Here is a 16,204-nt window from a genome sequence, read left to right on the forward strand (position 1 = left end):
ACAAAAAGTGGTTAATTGTGAAATCTGTATTTCACATGACTCAAGCATGGTGTTAAAGACAATTTTATTCCCAACCAGTTCTTCAGCAATATAAAACAACCTTGATAGACAAGTCTGATACAGTGTTATAAACTGCATGGAAGCAGACTAGACAGCAACATTTAAACAGCTTCTCTTTGACTGAGCATCAGTCTCATTTGGCCATGTCAATCAGACTCTGTAGTGATGTTGGAACCCAGGTTTTCTCGCCTTGGACAAAGACCACTCCACGCTCAATGTAGATGACTATTCTACCAAATGTGAACAACTGTTTGCCCATATGCCGTTTAGCCACCAGTGGCATGAAGACGATGCCATTCTCCTCAGCTTTGGCCTGGACTAGATCTTTAAAGTTGGTAGGTACAGATGCTGGTACTGCTGTGGTGCCTGGTGGCCGTGTGACAGAATTCTCCATGTCACGGCGCTCAGGCTGAGGCTCGCACTGGAAATCTTTCCTTCTCTCCGTCTGAATCAGATATGCAATGTTCTCTCTCGCTCCAGGTTGCATGTACCCACCTGCAAAAGACATAAGTGAAGTTGAAGGAAGAATGAGAGACCTGAACAAAGCTACAAACACATTTAGTGGACTTTGTATGTTATTTTTTTCCTAGTGACTGACCTAGCCCAGAGGCAACAGCACGATTCATGATGTCAAGGGCCTCGTTCAGTTTTTCTTTGACCAGTGGGTGACTGAGCAGGGTCTCTGAGAGCAAGCTTTTCCAGCCCAGATACCACTTGGTGATCTCCTCATAGTTTGGGTTGTTACTGAGCCAGGAACACAACACCTGCAACAAAAGAAAAAAAAACAACAACTAGTAGTCAATGTACGAGTGACACTTAAGGGTAAACTAAAGAAAAAATATATATATATTTTTTAGTAGTTTTTCTAATGCTAATAGTTGTTTATGTAGTTCAATGTAACAGTAAAATGAATGAATCACATTTTAAACCTTGAATAGAAATGTAAAAATGTACATTTAATTCATGTTTAAAATGTTGGTTAAATCTATCAAAAATAATACAATATAAATTAGATTTTTTTTAAATATCGGCCAATGTCTTAATAAATAGGTTCATTTAAAAAAATTTAAATAAAGAAAAAGATAATTGATTCCTTCATTTTCTTCATAAGTGGCACTCTTGGTCAATCACACATTTAGTTCCAAAATGCAAGCTATACTGATGTATTACACCAGTAAAGTTTGGCTCTAACTGATGTTTATTCTACATCATTTTTATTCAAACAAAATGTTTTTTTGTATTATTTTGCCTATTCTTTAGACTGACTGACCTGTAGCCATTTAGGGAAGAAATTCTTATCCAGCAGTCCAACCATGGTGGAGACCGAGAGCATCCCTTCCCAGTCCATCACCCAGTTGAACGGTTCCAGTACTTGCTGATGAGGATTCACCACCAGCTCTCCCAAACACAGAGCTGCAACACAGTAGCAAAACCTCCAGAGACTCCCTAAGACTCCCAAAGTCTGACAATGACAATCTAAAAGATAAGCACATACCTAATTTGGGAACAATATTTTTGACCATGAAGGCCTCCCAGGCACCAGGTGTGAAGACCTCTTTCCAGGGTTGTAGAATGAGTCTGGCGGAGGAGTCACTGGGGTGCCAGCGCTGCAGGGCATGGGCTAGTTTACTGCGGATGGGTGCGTACAGCGGCTCAAGACGGGTTTGCATCAGAGGCAGCCAGGGATGAATCCATGAATGGATTGGCACTGTGTCTGTCAGTGGGTTCCAATTGTCCACCTATTCAAAAACAGAGAGATTAGATCTTAAACGTTGGACAAGAAAGTGTGAATTGGTCATATGATCAGCACAAACCTCTCTTTGTAGTCGTGGGAAAATAAGCTGCTCCAAAACATGGTCCAGAATCCACAGCGGCAATACAGGAGCCCAGCACTCCACACAGTCCACCATGGGCCCCACGTTTCTAGGCTGCCACTGAGACACACAGATCCTCATGACTGGAACCCACACTTCCCATATCAACCTGCACACAAAACACACTCGAGTCATTTTCTTCCACAGACCCTCCACACACACACTTCCAGATATGGGTTACCTGTGATAGGGGTCCATGTTAGAAGTGTCTGGGCCACCATGAAGAGATTGTGAGCTTTCAAGAATGGCCCTCCACTGACCGACTTCCTCTAATCCATCTGCACAGTCCTTTAGATCAACAGAGGGAAGGTGCAGAATTCATATATAATAATCCAGAGCTTATACAAAGTATGGAAACAATAACAAAATCAATGATGATTAATACAAAGATCTAACAAGATTTGTGTAGTTTGCGACTACTGGACTTTTAAAAAATATATTTGTAAAATTATATATTACATTTTATAATATGTTCAACTAAAAACGGTTATTTTAATGTGTAATACTATTTCACGATATTAAGTTTAGTTTCTGTATTTTTAATAGTGCCATCTAACAATTAATCATATCAAAAATAAGTTTTGGTTTCCATAATATGTGTGTGTATTGTGTACATTGATTATCTATAAATACACATGCACACACACACACACACACATATCTTAATATATATAATATATATATATATATATATATATATTCACTTGTATTTACGTCTATATTTATGCATATAATTAATATAAATATATTTAATATATAAAATTTTCTGAAATATGTAAATGCTTGTGTGTGTATTTATATATACATAATAAATATACACTGCACACATGCATATATTAAGTAAACAAAGAAGTTTTATATTTATTTTGGATGCGATTCACTGTGATTAATCGTTTGACAGAACTAGTTTTTAACCAATAAATACAGCCTTGGTGAGCATAAAGGGCTTTCAAAAACCTTGTTGAGCCCAAACTTTTGAACGGTTTTATAAATACATACTATATAAAATGTATACCTTCAGTGGATCCCAACTGCGAAGTCTCTCCATCAATAAAGGATGCACCACAGACACAGCTAGGTCTCCCAAACCCAAGGTTTTATACTCTTGATAGAACTCTGTCTGCAGATGTTGAAAAATCTTAGCGCACTCCTGAAGGCAGAGCGCAGGGTTGCCCTCCTTATCTCCTGCTTCAAACCGATCCACCAGGTTCATCACCTGCTCCAGCCGACCAAGAGCCTGTTCCTCCTCTGCCAGCCTGACCTGCAGTGTGTCGCTCTCGTGGGTCAGGGTCACCACAGTGTCCTTTTCGTGCTGCAGACATCGTGCACTCTATACACACAACAAAAACCCAGACAGAAATTAAGAAAATTCATGTAGCCTTCACGTGCTATCAGAAATAATCATAAATAGAGGTTTCCTAGTCTGAAATTAGACCATTAGAGCCATTAGTGCTGTCAAACGATTAATCGCACGCAAAATCCATCCAAAGAGTCCAAATCCAAAAGTTTTTGTTTTCATAATGTGTGCGTACTGTGTATATATATATATATATATATATATATATATATATATATAAAAAGCACACACATACAGTATATATATATATATATATATATATATATATATATATATATATATATGTATTTACATGCATATATTTATATTTATATTTATATTATATGCATATATTTATATTTATATTTATATTATATAAATATATATTTTATATATAGACTACATATTTTTCTTCAATATATATGCATGTGTGTGTATATATATATATATATATCGTTTGACAGAACTAAGAGCCATAAACTTTGAAAGTGGAGGAGAGAAACTAACATAGCAGTACTGTAAAGTTGTATTTGTTTTTCTTACAACATCTACATTGCTTTCTCCTGCCGTTACAGTCTTGTGTATTTACATATATAAATAACCATTTGATGCATATTGTATGTATTGAACACAGCAAAAATAGAATTTATTTGACTGAAATTTAGGAATCATCTAGATATCATCTAGATAGCGCTGTGGTGACCAATGGCTATATTTTATTCAAAACCTTTTGGATACGGACTAAATATCTTCTAATCTATACCTTTTGGCTTTAATAAGACTTGCCCAAGAAACAGGCAAGAATAAACCGGCTGTCCTCCATGATTTCTGTTCTTTCAGACAACAAAGCACTTGACCACAATAAACTTGTAATTACAACTTCAGAAGCAGGAATTAGGAAATTTCCAATAGCACTTGAAAGCAGCATAAGAACTAGGCCAAAACAAGCATTTATTAAAAGGTGAATTATCATATAAATATGATACAAAAGATGTGAAGGGTTACAAACAGGCTACTAAATGATCTATTTATTACATACAATTTTATAATTAATATTATTATATTACTTAATTGATATGATATAATATTATTTGATGTCAAATGGAAATCAGTGCAAGTTTCTGAGTGCTGTACCTGTAGAATGTCTTGCTCTGTCAGCTCAATCAGCAGTTCGAGGTTGTGTTCCAGCTCCGGTAAGGAGAAGCCAGAGGTCTTCTGTTCTCGAGTGCTCACACTCAAAGGAGCCTCCTCAGGAACACTGTGCTTCTGACTCATATGACTGTAACTGTGATACACCTTCTGCTCTCTGCCTGTCATATCGATCACCTGAAACACATGAAGGATGGGTTAACTGCTTCCTGTGAGATATATAAAAGACCAATGTGCATTATCTAAGTGCTCTGCACTCTCACCTTAACCTGAGCCAGTTCTCCAGCAGGTCTGCTCATGCCCCTGCTGGTCAACTTGCCATGAGCTTTTAGCTCTTCCACAGTCTTGTAAGAATATTTGGGCTTTTTCTTCGCCGTTCCTGGTTCTTTACGCCACTGGCCCAACTCCCTCTGAAACTCCTTCAGAAGATGGAACAACAATGAAAAAAAGAATAATTAAGCAAACAATTTGAAAACAGGGCTGCTGAAGAAAGATTTGAGCTGCTGCTGATCGGTTTAATCAAATGCTAGTTTAGTTTCCTGACTCCATTCTGCATTTTAAAGGATCACTTTATTTAATATAAATATGGGAAATTTTTAAACAATGCTGATTGAGCATTTGAAATTGATTTATTTACTGTAACCACCAGGAATTTGCTGATGCTGACTTACTTTCTCTTCCTCCTCCTCAGAATCTACAACAGGGAAATCCTGCAGGGACTGCTGGGTCCTTTCAGTACCATATGCTCCAACCGCTCCCTTCCCCTTCCGCAGTTTCGCCTCAATCGGGTTCACAATACCTACACACAAAAATATTCAGAAGAGGACATTCACATCATGACACCATCCCCAAGTAAGCACATGATGCACAACATAATTCACAATAAGCTTAATGCAGTAAAACCAGAATACTGAATTTTGAAATAAAGGACTGAATTGTTTTACCTTGAGCATTTTTGCCCAATCCTTTTCCTGGAACGTAGCCCATCTTCTGCAGAAGTTTTTGACCAATGCCTCGTGTGTGCTTCTCCCAGGATCCGAGGTCCTGTCCTGTTCTGATACCACCTGCAAACCTCTGGGATGTCTTAAAGCTCCCACCCTAAAATAAAGAATTCAAAGACATATATTACACCACTGTTCAAATATTTGGGATCAGTAAGACTTTTATATTTTGTAAGAAATAAATACTCTTATTCTACGAGCCAAAGACTCATTTAATTGATCAAACATGACAGAAAAGACATTCATTAAAGAATCTTAAAAACATTTCCATAAACTATTAAGCAGCACAACTGTTTCAACATTAATAATAAGAATAAATGTTTCTTGAGCATCAAATGAGCATATTAGAATGATTCCTGAAGGAACATGTGACACTGAAGACTGGAGTAATGATGCTAATGTTTATATTTTTAAATACATAATTTTAAATAGTAATACAAATGTAACAATATTACTGTATTTCTGATCAAATAAATTCAGACTTCTGGGCTTTCAAAAACAATTACAAAAAAAATGAATTAACCTTAATACTTTTGGATCCGATATTCCAAATGAAAGCCATTGTTATTGTGTACTGACATCTCACTTTACCGTTTGGAGTTTTTTGGAAGCAGCAGTGCGGGGTGGAGGAGGCGCATCTCCGCTATCATTCGAGTCATCTGAACCCTCCTGCTCTGCTTTCTCCTCAGCTGCAGTCTTTCGTAGGCCAGCACTCACAAAGTTCACGGGAGCTGAATAGTCCTTCGATCTGTGTGGATACAATTATCAATATTTAACATTGTCAGTGACATTTACCTCTTATTCACTAAGGTCTCTAGCAACTTAACAGCCAAAATACTTTTTCCCTCCAAAGCTGGGCCGCTCATCATCAGAGTCATGCTCTGCCCAAATCCCGTAAGTTGCTTCTTCTTTAGTCTGTCTGTATCTGCGTCTCTCTGGGTTGAACTCGTTGGCCAAGTCCCACTCGGACACCTCAAACTTTTCAATTTCCACACCATCCTCCTCCTCATCACCTCTACGCCCATACAAATGGGACATAGACATCTCTCTGCTGGAATTAAACAGAAGCTTTTAGGAATCTTTTGGGACCCCCAAGGGGAAGCAATGGAGTACTAAGGGGTCCATGGAAAATTTGAGAGAAAAACAGTGTAACAAATGTAAGATCAAATAAATTATACATATAGAAAAATAGATAAAATAGTAAAACAAAAATACATCAAACAATGCTAGAGAATACAATAAAATAAAAATGTACTAATTATATTCTCTCGTATATAATATTATTTTTACAGTATAACTTGTGTCTTTAAACATGAAAATATATCGCTGCTTTTAAAAATCTTAGGATGATGATATTTGGGGCTAACTTAGTGACCTAAAAAGCTGAACACCCCCGGTTTGAAACAACATTAACATATAACACAAAGGTGTTTAACCTGCTTAATGCATTTTCTCACATTAATCTCCTACGATAAAAGAAAGTGCTTTTGATCGTAATATTAGTAATGTTACGTCAGGCAAAATATTTTTAAAAAAGCGTCAGGTTAGCATAGCATTGCTCGTTTTCTGTAAACAAAAAAAAACATGCTTTCTTTTAAAACTGTTAACGTTACTGTGAATTCTCCATCACGTCTAATTAATATATACACAGATCCGCGCTAAAATAGCAGAGCTCAAGCACATAAACGATATATTTACCTGAAAATGTGGGTTCTCACTGTCGGCAAAAGCGTATCCAAAAGCAACTTCCTGTCGGAGCCGGAAGCAGAGCTGTGACATCAGAGCGACGCGGGGGTCAGAAGCCCTCTCTTACAGCCATCTTGGATCCTGTGCCCTGAACAAGTGAGTGCTTCTGTGTTATATCTACTGTCATCCAACGCTGTTTCGACGCGTTTGACTTCTGATTTAGTACTTGTATCGATGCTTTAGTGTTCCTCTGTGCTGAACGGTAAAGATTTGTTTATTCGTCTTGATTGTTGAGGAAATATCTTGATGAACGCAACCGGCTGACTGTTCAAAATGGGGGCGCGCTCTATGTGTGCGAGGACTGTCTAACAACACGACGAGATCACATGAAATATAGTTTTATAAACGACTAGAGCGATATTTGTGGAAACTCTTCAATGTAATGACAAAATGAACCTGCTTTGTGTGCGTCGGTAATAAGCACTCATTAGAAAGTTGATCTCGCCTATTAAACAAACAGTTTATGAACATACAGAGGTACACGTCACGATGACATTATATTATAAAATATCAAACTAATTTCCTCCTGTCCGCATTGTTTTGTTATTATTTGGGTAGTTTTCTCCGATAGAGGACAGAGTGCTGCTCCGTTACACACGTGAAGTGTGCGTCACTCTACGCGCGCGCGCCCGTGAACAGCCTGTTAAAACCATGCTTTTGTGTAGTTATGATGTTGAATAGGCTATATGATGTGTTTGTGTTTTTATAAAACTCACAGTTTACATACAGTGGACTTATGAAGTGTTATCAGTCGAGCTGGAAACTGGATCAGATGTGAACACAGCAGTGGGTTCAATTCAATCCGGCTGTTAACAGCTGACTGTAGAGGCCTAGTGTACTGCTCACTTTGAATAGACACATGAGCACACAGCACAGACTAACACGTGTCTAAAACCTATTATTGACTCTATTTTCTGTAAAACTTGTAATGTTTGTCTGTGTATTGTTGATTTCTGTTGCAGCCCAGAATGCCAGGCGAAGCCACAGAAACTGTCCCTGTTACAGAGCAGGAAATGCATCAGCCCCAGGCTGAGACGGGTCAGTACTGCTTGTAAATGTGCATGTCTAACTAAACCAACCCAGGTTGTGTGAGGAGTCCTGGAGCTATAGTTTTGATCCTTTAGGGAATACTTTAGTTTGGAAAAAATAAGGCAGTTACTGTGAGTTTGATCATTTATTTTTACAGTGTTTTTGCACCTGCTTTAGATTTTCTTCAGGGTTTTTTATGGTCCTACCAGCTGTTGTAGAAACTTCACGAAGCGAGTTTCTCTAGTTGGAGTGGTGACATGTTGTTTTGTAGGGTGGGGATGCTGTTTGAGTCAGATTTCTCCACCTTAAGTTTTTAGGTTAATGTTTTTGAGCCCCTCCCTGGATTTAAAAAGAACTGCACTAGTTCTGGCAGTGGGATAGTTCAGCCAATTTTTATGTTGATCCAAACCTGTATGAATTTCTTCTGCGGAACACAAAATAAGATCTTTTGGAACTTTTTATTGACTTTAATTTTACAGAGTAAAAAAAAAAATTGGATATATAATTTCTCAACAAAAAAATAAATTATCAGTTTTGGGGGAGAATTGGCTCTTTAAGCTGCAACTCTAACCTTCAGTGTAGTTTTTTTTATTTATTTAATGAATTAGCCTACTTATGAATGTAGTTATGAGCTGGTAACAACATTTGATTCTAAAAGTGATCCAGGACTGCCTTGCCCAACAGTGTGTTTGCCTGTACTGATTACCGCAATATTACACTAAAGTTGAGTTGATATTGAAACCACATGCATCCTTAAAGTTTTTTTTGTGCATGGAATATGGACCGTACCACTCTGCATGAACATTTTCCTAACATTTCACTGAACTTCAGTGACTGCAACCAGAATAGCTGTAAAATATTTATCTTAGATTAGGAAGTGTATCGTTCTTTATTGGAAGGATTTATTGTACATGAATGTATTTGTAAGGCTTTCTGGTCTCCCAATGATTCTGATTTTGAGGAACATGCTTTTCGGTGTATCTCTTAATGTACTGCTTCATTCGGTTCACACTGTAAATATTCATAGCTAAGTGTTAAAGCAACAAAATTAATCATTTTAAGAAAAGTTGAATAAGCATACAAATCTAGGTAAAAAATGTGAATCATAGATTTGGAACACTATCTCTTGGATGGCACTTTGGTAAACTGCAGTTATGACAGTATGAATAGGAAATATGATTTATTGGAGCTGTTACAAGGGGCATTTTTGTCAAGCAAGAGACAATGCTTTTTCCACTAGGAAGAATGTTATTGCCTTGGTTTTGAGAGTCATGATATTTTCCATCAGATTTATAGTAAAAGAGCTAAGTATTTCATACATTCTCTGATTAAATATATTTCATATACTTCTTGATTTCTTAACTGCTGTTTTGATTTTTATTTGGCATTGTATGGAATAAATTAGCAGTGGGCTCTCTCTAGTCTGTTGTGAAAGTTGTAAAGTAAACATTTATTAAAAGTAGTTTTTTTTGTTGTTATGAAAGTTAGAAGTGTATATTTTGACCTATTATTGAAAATTTACGAAATACTGATGGAGGGATCACAGTTCATAATTTTAACCAACAACGTGGTCAATTTTACTGTGTCTTTTTCAACAGAAATGCACATAAGACCTATCCAGTCTCACACATCATTGCTGCTCGCACACTGACCCAGGAGGAGGGTGTTTTTGGCCACTATATATTAAGTTTATATTGCTCTGTAATCATTTTCAAAATATATTTATGTTTAGACTTATTAATTGGGATCCTGTACTGTAGAAGCAATATACCACTTATATATATATAAGGGGTGTAACGGTACGCAAAAATCACGGTTCGGTACGTACCTCGGTTTTAAAGTCACGGTTCGGTTCATTTTCGGTACAGTAAGGGAAAGAAATGCAAACATTAAACTGCAGGTTGTTTATTATTATAAACTTTTTTTTTAACAATTTGTTTACAATTTGTATTTTTTTTTAAATACTTTTTAATAAAATATATATAAAATAAAAAAGAATAAGAAATAAAATACTGCTGCAAAGTTCTCCACTAAATAAAATACTCTCAGTCTCAAACCAATATCATATAATAAAATATAATGAAAAATATAAATAAATAACTATGATTACAGTGCAGCATTACCAATCTCAGCTTGTAGGCCTGCTCATATTTAAAAAAATATATAACTTTTCCAAAGTGTAAAGTGCAGCATGAACCGTTTCAGTTTTGAGACCTGCTCAGATTTCGTTATTGCGTTGGCCCGATCGGAATTAAGAGCAAAGGTCTGTTTAAATGCCGACGGGAGCTGCGTTTGAATTACAATCGTTTTTTTCCTAGTTGTAGTGATGTTCACACTTGCGTGATGCCTTTTGAAAACCTTAGGCCGGTGACACACTGGCATATTGCACCTGTCAAACATAGTCTATATTGCCGTCAATACTGTTGACGGTGTCCTTTATCAGTAGGCTTTATATTTATGCTTAACATGAAGAATAGATATTGTTGTCGTGAAGACAAGATCCTGGTCTGTCGGCGGCCTCCCTCTATGTCACCTACAGCAGCAGCAGTGCGCCAGCACCGCGTCCGGCACGATTCTGGTGTGTAAAGACACAGAAAACGCGAAGCAGCCATCACGCAACTGACAAACAGTAGAAACGCCACGCAGCCAGTGTGTCACCGGCCTTAGAATCAGCTGCAGGGCAGGATTTGCGCTGAACGCGAAGAGTTCCGCCACTTAATATGTTCGTTTGGAAACACGAAAATGTATATGTTCCGCAAACAAAATATTGCATTCGGTACACACGTGCACCGTACCGAAAGCCCTGTACCGAAACGGTCTGGTACGAATACACGTACCGTTACACCCCTTATATATATATATATATTAAACAAGAAGCAGTTTATTACTTGTGCCTCTGAGGGTATTTGCTTTACTAATATTCACTGTTTCAGTTTTGTTACAACTTTATTTGTTGAATAGATATATTTTCCGCATCACAATACTGAAGTGGGTAGCAACATCCAGTTTACATGGACTTGAAATGTACCAAAGGTTGTGTTAATCTTTGAACAATGTTAGTTTGTTGCAAATCTTTTAATGCTGTAGTTCATTGCCAGTCCCTGTCTGGTTCTCACACTTGCAGTTGACTGGTGCTTTTGCAAAGTCTTAATTCCTAATCAAGGTGTGTTTGATTTGATTTAGTAGTCTGTTGTCATTTTGTGGAGCGATTTAACACATTTGTGCAATTGACTGCATCCCTCATAACCAGCATGGATGTGATGGTTTACACCATGCACTTTTTAATAGGCAAAAAAAAGTCACTCTAGCCCTTTTATTTCCATTAGCCACACCTGCTGCTGCGGCTCCTGCTCCCTCTCAGGCAAAGCCTAAAGAGGGCAAAACTAACCCCAAGCTGTCCTCTTCTCCTCACACCACTGCTCCTAAGCCAGTTCCTGCTGGACGCAGGAAACGCTCCTCTCTATCTGCCTCCTCAAGCTCCCCTACCTCTCCTAAATCTGCCTCTGCCCCCCGTGCTACCCCACCATGCTCCCCTTTGGCCTCTCCTCCAGCTGACTGTCCTGTTGCTGGGAAAACTGAGCAGACTGCTCCCAAGGTGGTAAAGGCTGGCAAACAAGGGAAGCAACAGAAGGCAAAGAATTTTAAACCTGTTGAACCTGAGCAAGCACCTCTCTCTGCCTCTAAGCCTGCTCAGGAGCCTGCACCAGTTGCAGCACTGCCATCTCTTGCTATACCAAAACCAGAGGTAGCAAAATCAGCAGGAGATGGAAATGCTTCCCCTGTCTCTCCCAAAGTTGCTGTGGCTCCTGTTGCCTTTAAAGTAACTTCTAAATCTGCTGCCCCAGCACCAAAGTCATTTACAGAAGCTGTTGCCACCAGTCCACCCAAAGTGCCTGAAGCCCCCAAGTTTGCCCCTGAAGCTCCAAAATTAGCAACCCCTGCTGTTTCAGAAGCCAAGACTCCTTTGCCTTCAAAAGCAGCTGCTAAGCCTAACGCTGCCCAAGTACCAAATGTGAACCCTCCCACTGCTGCTCCCACAAAACCTGCTCCTGCAGCATTTGAGGATGATGATCTGCCACCTCTCTTACCACCTGAGAATCATTTTACAATGGCTGATTTTCCCCCTATGCCTCCTAGTACAATTCCCGTAGTTACCCCACCTGCTCCTAAAGCAGAACCGGTCTCTACCAGTAAAGTTGAATCTGCCCCTAAAGCAAAGGCTGCTCCCAAAGCTAAGCCAGCTCCTAAGGCTGAACAGAAAGCAGCACCTGCTCCAAAAGTTCAGGCTGCTCCTAAAATTGACCCGACTCCTGCTCCTAAAGTTGCAGTCACTTCTGTCCCTAAGACTGAGGCTGCTCCTACAACTAAAGCTCAGGCTGTCCCTAAGGTTGAGGCTGCTCCTGGACCTAAAGAAAAGTCTTCCCCTAGCCCTAAAGCTGAGCCTGTTCCTGCCCCTAAAGTTGAGGCTTCTCCTGCCCCTAAAGTTAAGCCTGTTGCTGCTACCAAAGCTGATGCTGCTTCTGCACCTAAAGTTAAGTCTGCTCCTAGCCCTAAAGCTGAGCCTGTTCCTGCCCCTAAGGTGGATTGTCTCCCTAAAGCTGACTCTGCTCCTACCTCCAAAATTGAGGCTGCTCCTGTCGTTAAAGTTAAGCCTGTTGTTGCTCCTAAAGCTGAGGTGGCGGCTGCTAAAGTTGAGGCTGTTCCTGCCCTTAAAATTGAGCCTGAGCCTGCCCCTAAAGCTAAGCCTGCTCCTGCCCCTAAAGCTGAGTCTGCCCCTGCTTCTAAAGCTGATGCTGCTTCTGCACCTAAAGTTAAGTCTGCTCCTAGCCCTAAAGCTGAGCCTGTTCCTGCCCCTAAGGTGGATTGTCTCCCTAAAGCTGACTCTGCTCCTACCTCCAAAATTGAGGCTGCTCCTGTCGTTAAAGTTAAGCCTGTTGTTGCTCCTAAAGCTGAGGTGGCGGCTGCTAAAGTTGAGGCTGTTCCTGCCCTTAAAATTGAGCCTGAGCCTGCCCCTAAAGCTAAGCCTGCTCCTGCCCCTAAAGCTGAGTCTGCCCCTGCTTCTAAAGCTGATGCTGCTTCTGCACCTAGAGTTAAGTCTGCTCCTAGCCCGAAAGCTGAGCTTGTTCCTGCCCCTAAGGTTGAGGCTCCCCCTAAAGCTGACTCTGCTCCTACCCCTAAAGTTGAGGCTGCTCCTGCCGCTATAGTTAAGCCTGTTGCTGCTCCTAAAGCTGAGGTGGCGGCTGCTAATGTTGAGGCTGTTCCTGCCCCTAAAGTTGAGTCTGAGCCTGCCCCTAAAGTTAAGCCTGCTCCTGCAACTAAAGGCAAGCCTAGCCCTAAAGCTGAGGCTGCTGCTCCTAAAGCTGAGGCTGCCCCTAAAGTTAAGCCTGCCCCTAAAGGCAAGCCTAGCCCTAAAGCTGAGGCTGCTGCTCCTAAAGCGGAGGCTGCCCCTAAAGTTAAGTCTGCTCCGGCCCCTAAAGTTGAGGCTTCTGCCCCTAAAGTTGAGGCTGCCCCTACCCCTAAAGCTGAATCTGTCCTTGTCACTAAAGTTGATTCAGCCCCTGTTCCCAAACAAGTTAAAGCCCCATCCATACTGGAGCCACTCATCAAGAACGACAAGGGTATCTCTTTTTACCTCTTTCTGTCTGTTTTTGCTTTTCATGCTTATGCTGGTATATATTGCCAAATGTTTCCTCCCCACAAATTCTTTAGGGTCTCTTCATCAGTGAAAGTTAGTCTGGTAACTATGATCTGGGAATTACCTTTCCTTAATATTTGAGTTAAATTAAAGCTTCAGTTGGATGCTTTTCAGGAAGTAGTTCAAAGAGCATAGGGCCAACAGTTGAATGGTTCATTGTTATATTGTTCAGAGTTATAAGCATAATGGCAATTTACGTTTGCTTTTATTCTGAGGTATATTTAAAGTGTATTAAAGTATTTGTGCAATTAAAACACTGTAAAACCAATCCACCGTTTTCTCCATATCCATTGAAGATTTAGATTATTCCAACAGGATTTTTGGTGAAAATCTATGTGTCTAATGGCAAATTAACTTAATGTGTCTTGGTGTTTTAGGGTCTGGCACTGAATCTGACAGTGATGAATCTGTTCCTGAACTGGAGGACCAGGACTCTGCACAGACACACACACAGCAGGCACAGGTAAGATTCTTTTGATCAGCACATACAAAAAAGCTTTAATTTCTCTCCACTTTTTTTCTCACCGTTTCATTTACAATTTTGCATTAACTTGGATTGAAATTACATTCCCTTTCCGCAGCTTGCAGCTGCAGCTGAAATCGACGAGGAGCCAGTCAGCAAAGCAAAACAAAGCAGGAGTGAGAAGAAAGCCAGGAAGGTAGGTCATCCACAGGAACTGATAAATGTAATTTTTAACACCAAATTCAATTAGAATTAATGCAGTGTTGTTTATCTGTACCCTTTCTTCTTTTTGCCAGGCCATGTCCAAATTGGGGTTGAGACAAGTTGCTGGTGTTACCAGAGTAACCATTCGCAAGTCCAAGAACATTCTCTTTGTCATCACCAAACCAGATGTCTACAAAAGTCCAGCTTCAGATACTTACATTGTCTTTGGTGAGGCCAAGGTAAAGATTGGAATAAAATCTGCTTTATTTAAGGTTGACGTACTTCTCCTTTCTCAGCCCTGTTTTGGTTGATAGCTAATTCTACATGGCAACCTTGCCTGATTATCTAGACCTAAGTGACCTCTTGATGATGATTTAAACAGTTTGACTTTCGTTCTTCTGAGTCTGATGAAGCCAAACGTTCTGTCCTGAGAGAGGAAACTTTCACAGTGGTTTAAGTGGAGAACACATTGAAGCTCACAAAACAAACTAAAATCCTGATGCTTTTTGCTCCTCTCAGATTGAAGATCTGTCCCAGCAAGCTCAGTTAGCAGCCGCAGAGAAGTTCAAGGTACAAGGAGAAGCCGTTTCAAACATCCAGGAAAACACACAGACGCCCACAGTACAGGAGGAGAGCGAAGAGGAAGAGGTGAGTGTTAACACCTGTTGTGATTCTAGAACAGAATAATACTGAAAATGCTTCATGAAACATAATCTGTTCATATGTTCAACAAATGTGAATGTTCCACATTCATGAGTGATTTGATTTACCATTTGCAGGTTGATGAGACAGGAGTGGAGGTCAAGGACATTGAGCTGGTCATGTCTCAGGCCAATGTATCCAGGGCAAAGGCTGTGCGTGCACTGAAGAATAACAATAATGACATTGTCAATGCTATTATGGTGAGTTAAACTGATAACTTTAAGAGTTCTTACTTTATGCAGGTAAATGCATTTTACAATTCAATTTTTTTCAAAACTCTTCTGTGATGAATTAACATTTGACTTTCGTTCTTCTGAATTTGTCCTGAAGCCATTTCATTTGTTCTGAGAAGAGCTCAGGCTTTAAAATTGGTGCCATGGTTACTAGCAATATTACTTAATGTATCTTTTTGCCTGCCTTCACAGGAATTGACGATGTAGATGGAGATCAGGGACTGGGTCACATTAAGATGTTGCTGATTTGATCTACACTATTGTTTGTACAATTTATACCCAAGAGAAATAAATGCGTGGCTTGATGAAATGATCTATTTTATTGTATTTTGTGCATTTATTTATTTTTCTTTTGTTGGAAATGTATTTCATTGTTTGGTAAATTTGTCCAGCGCAGCTCAAAACATGAACTGGATAGAGCAAGAGGAAGTAAAAAATTCTTTATCATTCTGAGGATGGATCTTTAATAAATTCTATATATATATATAACATTCTTTAAAATAAAGATTGTAATGTATAGGCTGTGTTGGATTAAATTCAAGTTGAGCTTTATTGTCATTTCGCTACGTGTGGACATGCAGTTTGGAACAAAATGTCATACCTCACAGGACCACGGTGCTACATAAATACAGACATACAACAATTAAGTAAAACAGTATAAACCTTTACACAAGTAACCTACTGACAGATATTAACTGTAAATATACTATAT

The 16,204-nt window shown here is 39.3% G+C and overlaps 3 protein-coding genes and 2 non-coding genes across 13 annotated transcripts in view; 3 read left to right on the top strand and 2 right to left on the bottom strand.

Annotated features, from left to right (window-relative positions):
- Positions 1–16,204, bottom strand: part of LOC132118065 (N-fatty-acyl-amino acid synthase/hydrolase PM20D1.1-like) — a 324,185-nt gene that overhangs the window by 177,929 nt on the left and 130,052 nt on the right. The gene's annotated exons all lie outside the window — the stretch shown is intronic.
- On the bottom strand, positions 48–7,249 carry LOC132118050 (tuftelin-interacting protein 11). Of its 2 annotated transcripts, none has more exons than XM_059527547.1 (14): positions 7,119–7,249; positions 6,259–6,471; positions 6,012–6,168; positions 5,364–5,517; positions 5,091–5,218; positions 4,683–4,838; positions 4,405–4,596; positions 2,950–3,264; positions 2,116–2,222; positions 1,875–2,043; positions 1,556–1,799; positions 1,331–1,473; positions 659–824; positions 48–555 (listed from the first exon to the last, which is right to left on the bottom strand). In XM_059527547.1, the coding sequence occupies exons 2-14, from the start codon at positions 6,462–6,464 to the stop codon at positions 194–196; spliced, it is 2,499 nt and encodes an 832-aa protein (XP_059383530.1). In that variant the 5' UTR covers positions 6,465–6,471; positions 7,119–7,249; the 3' UTR covers positions 48–193. The 2 variants fall into 2 exon arrangements, with proteins under 2 accessions (XP_059383530.1, XP_059383531.1); XM_059527548.1 differs by having other exon boundaries at positions 6,259–6,468; positions 7,119–7,238.
- LOC132118049 (nascent polypeptide-associated complex subunit alpha) lies at positions 7,181–15,806 on the top strand. 8 transcript variants are annotated; one of them, XM_059527539.1, is made up of 10 exons: positions 7,189–7,262; positions 8,129–8,204; positions 11,522–13,560; positions 13,615–13,813; positions 14,268–14,353; positions 14,472–14,549; positions 14,650–14,796; positions 15,077–15,205; positions 15,337–15,459; positions 15,685–15,806. In XM_059527539.1, the coding sequence occupies exons 2-10, from the start codon at positions 8,135–8,137 to the stop codon at positions 15,697–15,699; spliced, it is 2,886 nt and encodes a 961-aa protein (XP_059383522.1). In that variant the 5' UTR covers positions 7,189–7,262; positions 8,129–8,134; the 3' UTR covers positions 15,700–15,806. The 8 variants fall into 8 exon arrangements, with proteins under 8 accessions (XP_059383528.1, XP_059383522.1, XP_059383524.1 ...); XM_059527541.1 differs by having other exon boundaries at positions 11,522–13,380; positions 13,450–13,813; XM_059527543.1 differs by having other exon boundaries at positions 11,522–12,774; positions 12,916–13,813.
- LOC132118875 (small nucleolar RNA SNORD59) lies at positions 14,918–14,993 on the top strand. The gene has a single exon (XR_009426042.1). It is a non-coding gene; the product is annotated as a small nucleolar RNA SNORD59 (small nucleolar RNA).
- Positions 15,537–15,612, top strand: LOC132118873 (small nucleolar RNA SNORD59). Its single transcript, XR_009426040.1, has one exon. It is a non-coding gene; the product is annotated as a small nucleolar RNA SNORD59 (small nucleolar RNA).

The sequence above is a fragment of the Carassius carassius genome, chromosome 37, assembly GCF_963082965.1.
Source record: "Carassius carassius chromosome 37, fCarCar2.1, whole genome shotgun sequence".
NCBI classification, from domain to species: domain Eukaryota; kingdom Metazoa; phylum Chordata; class Actinopteri; order Cypriniformes; family Cyprinidae; genus Carassius; species Carassius carassius.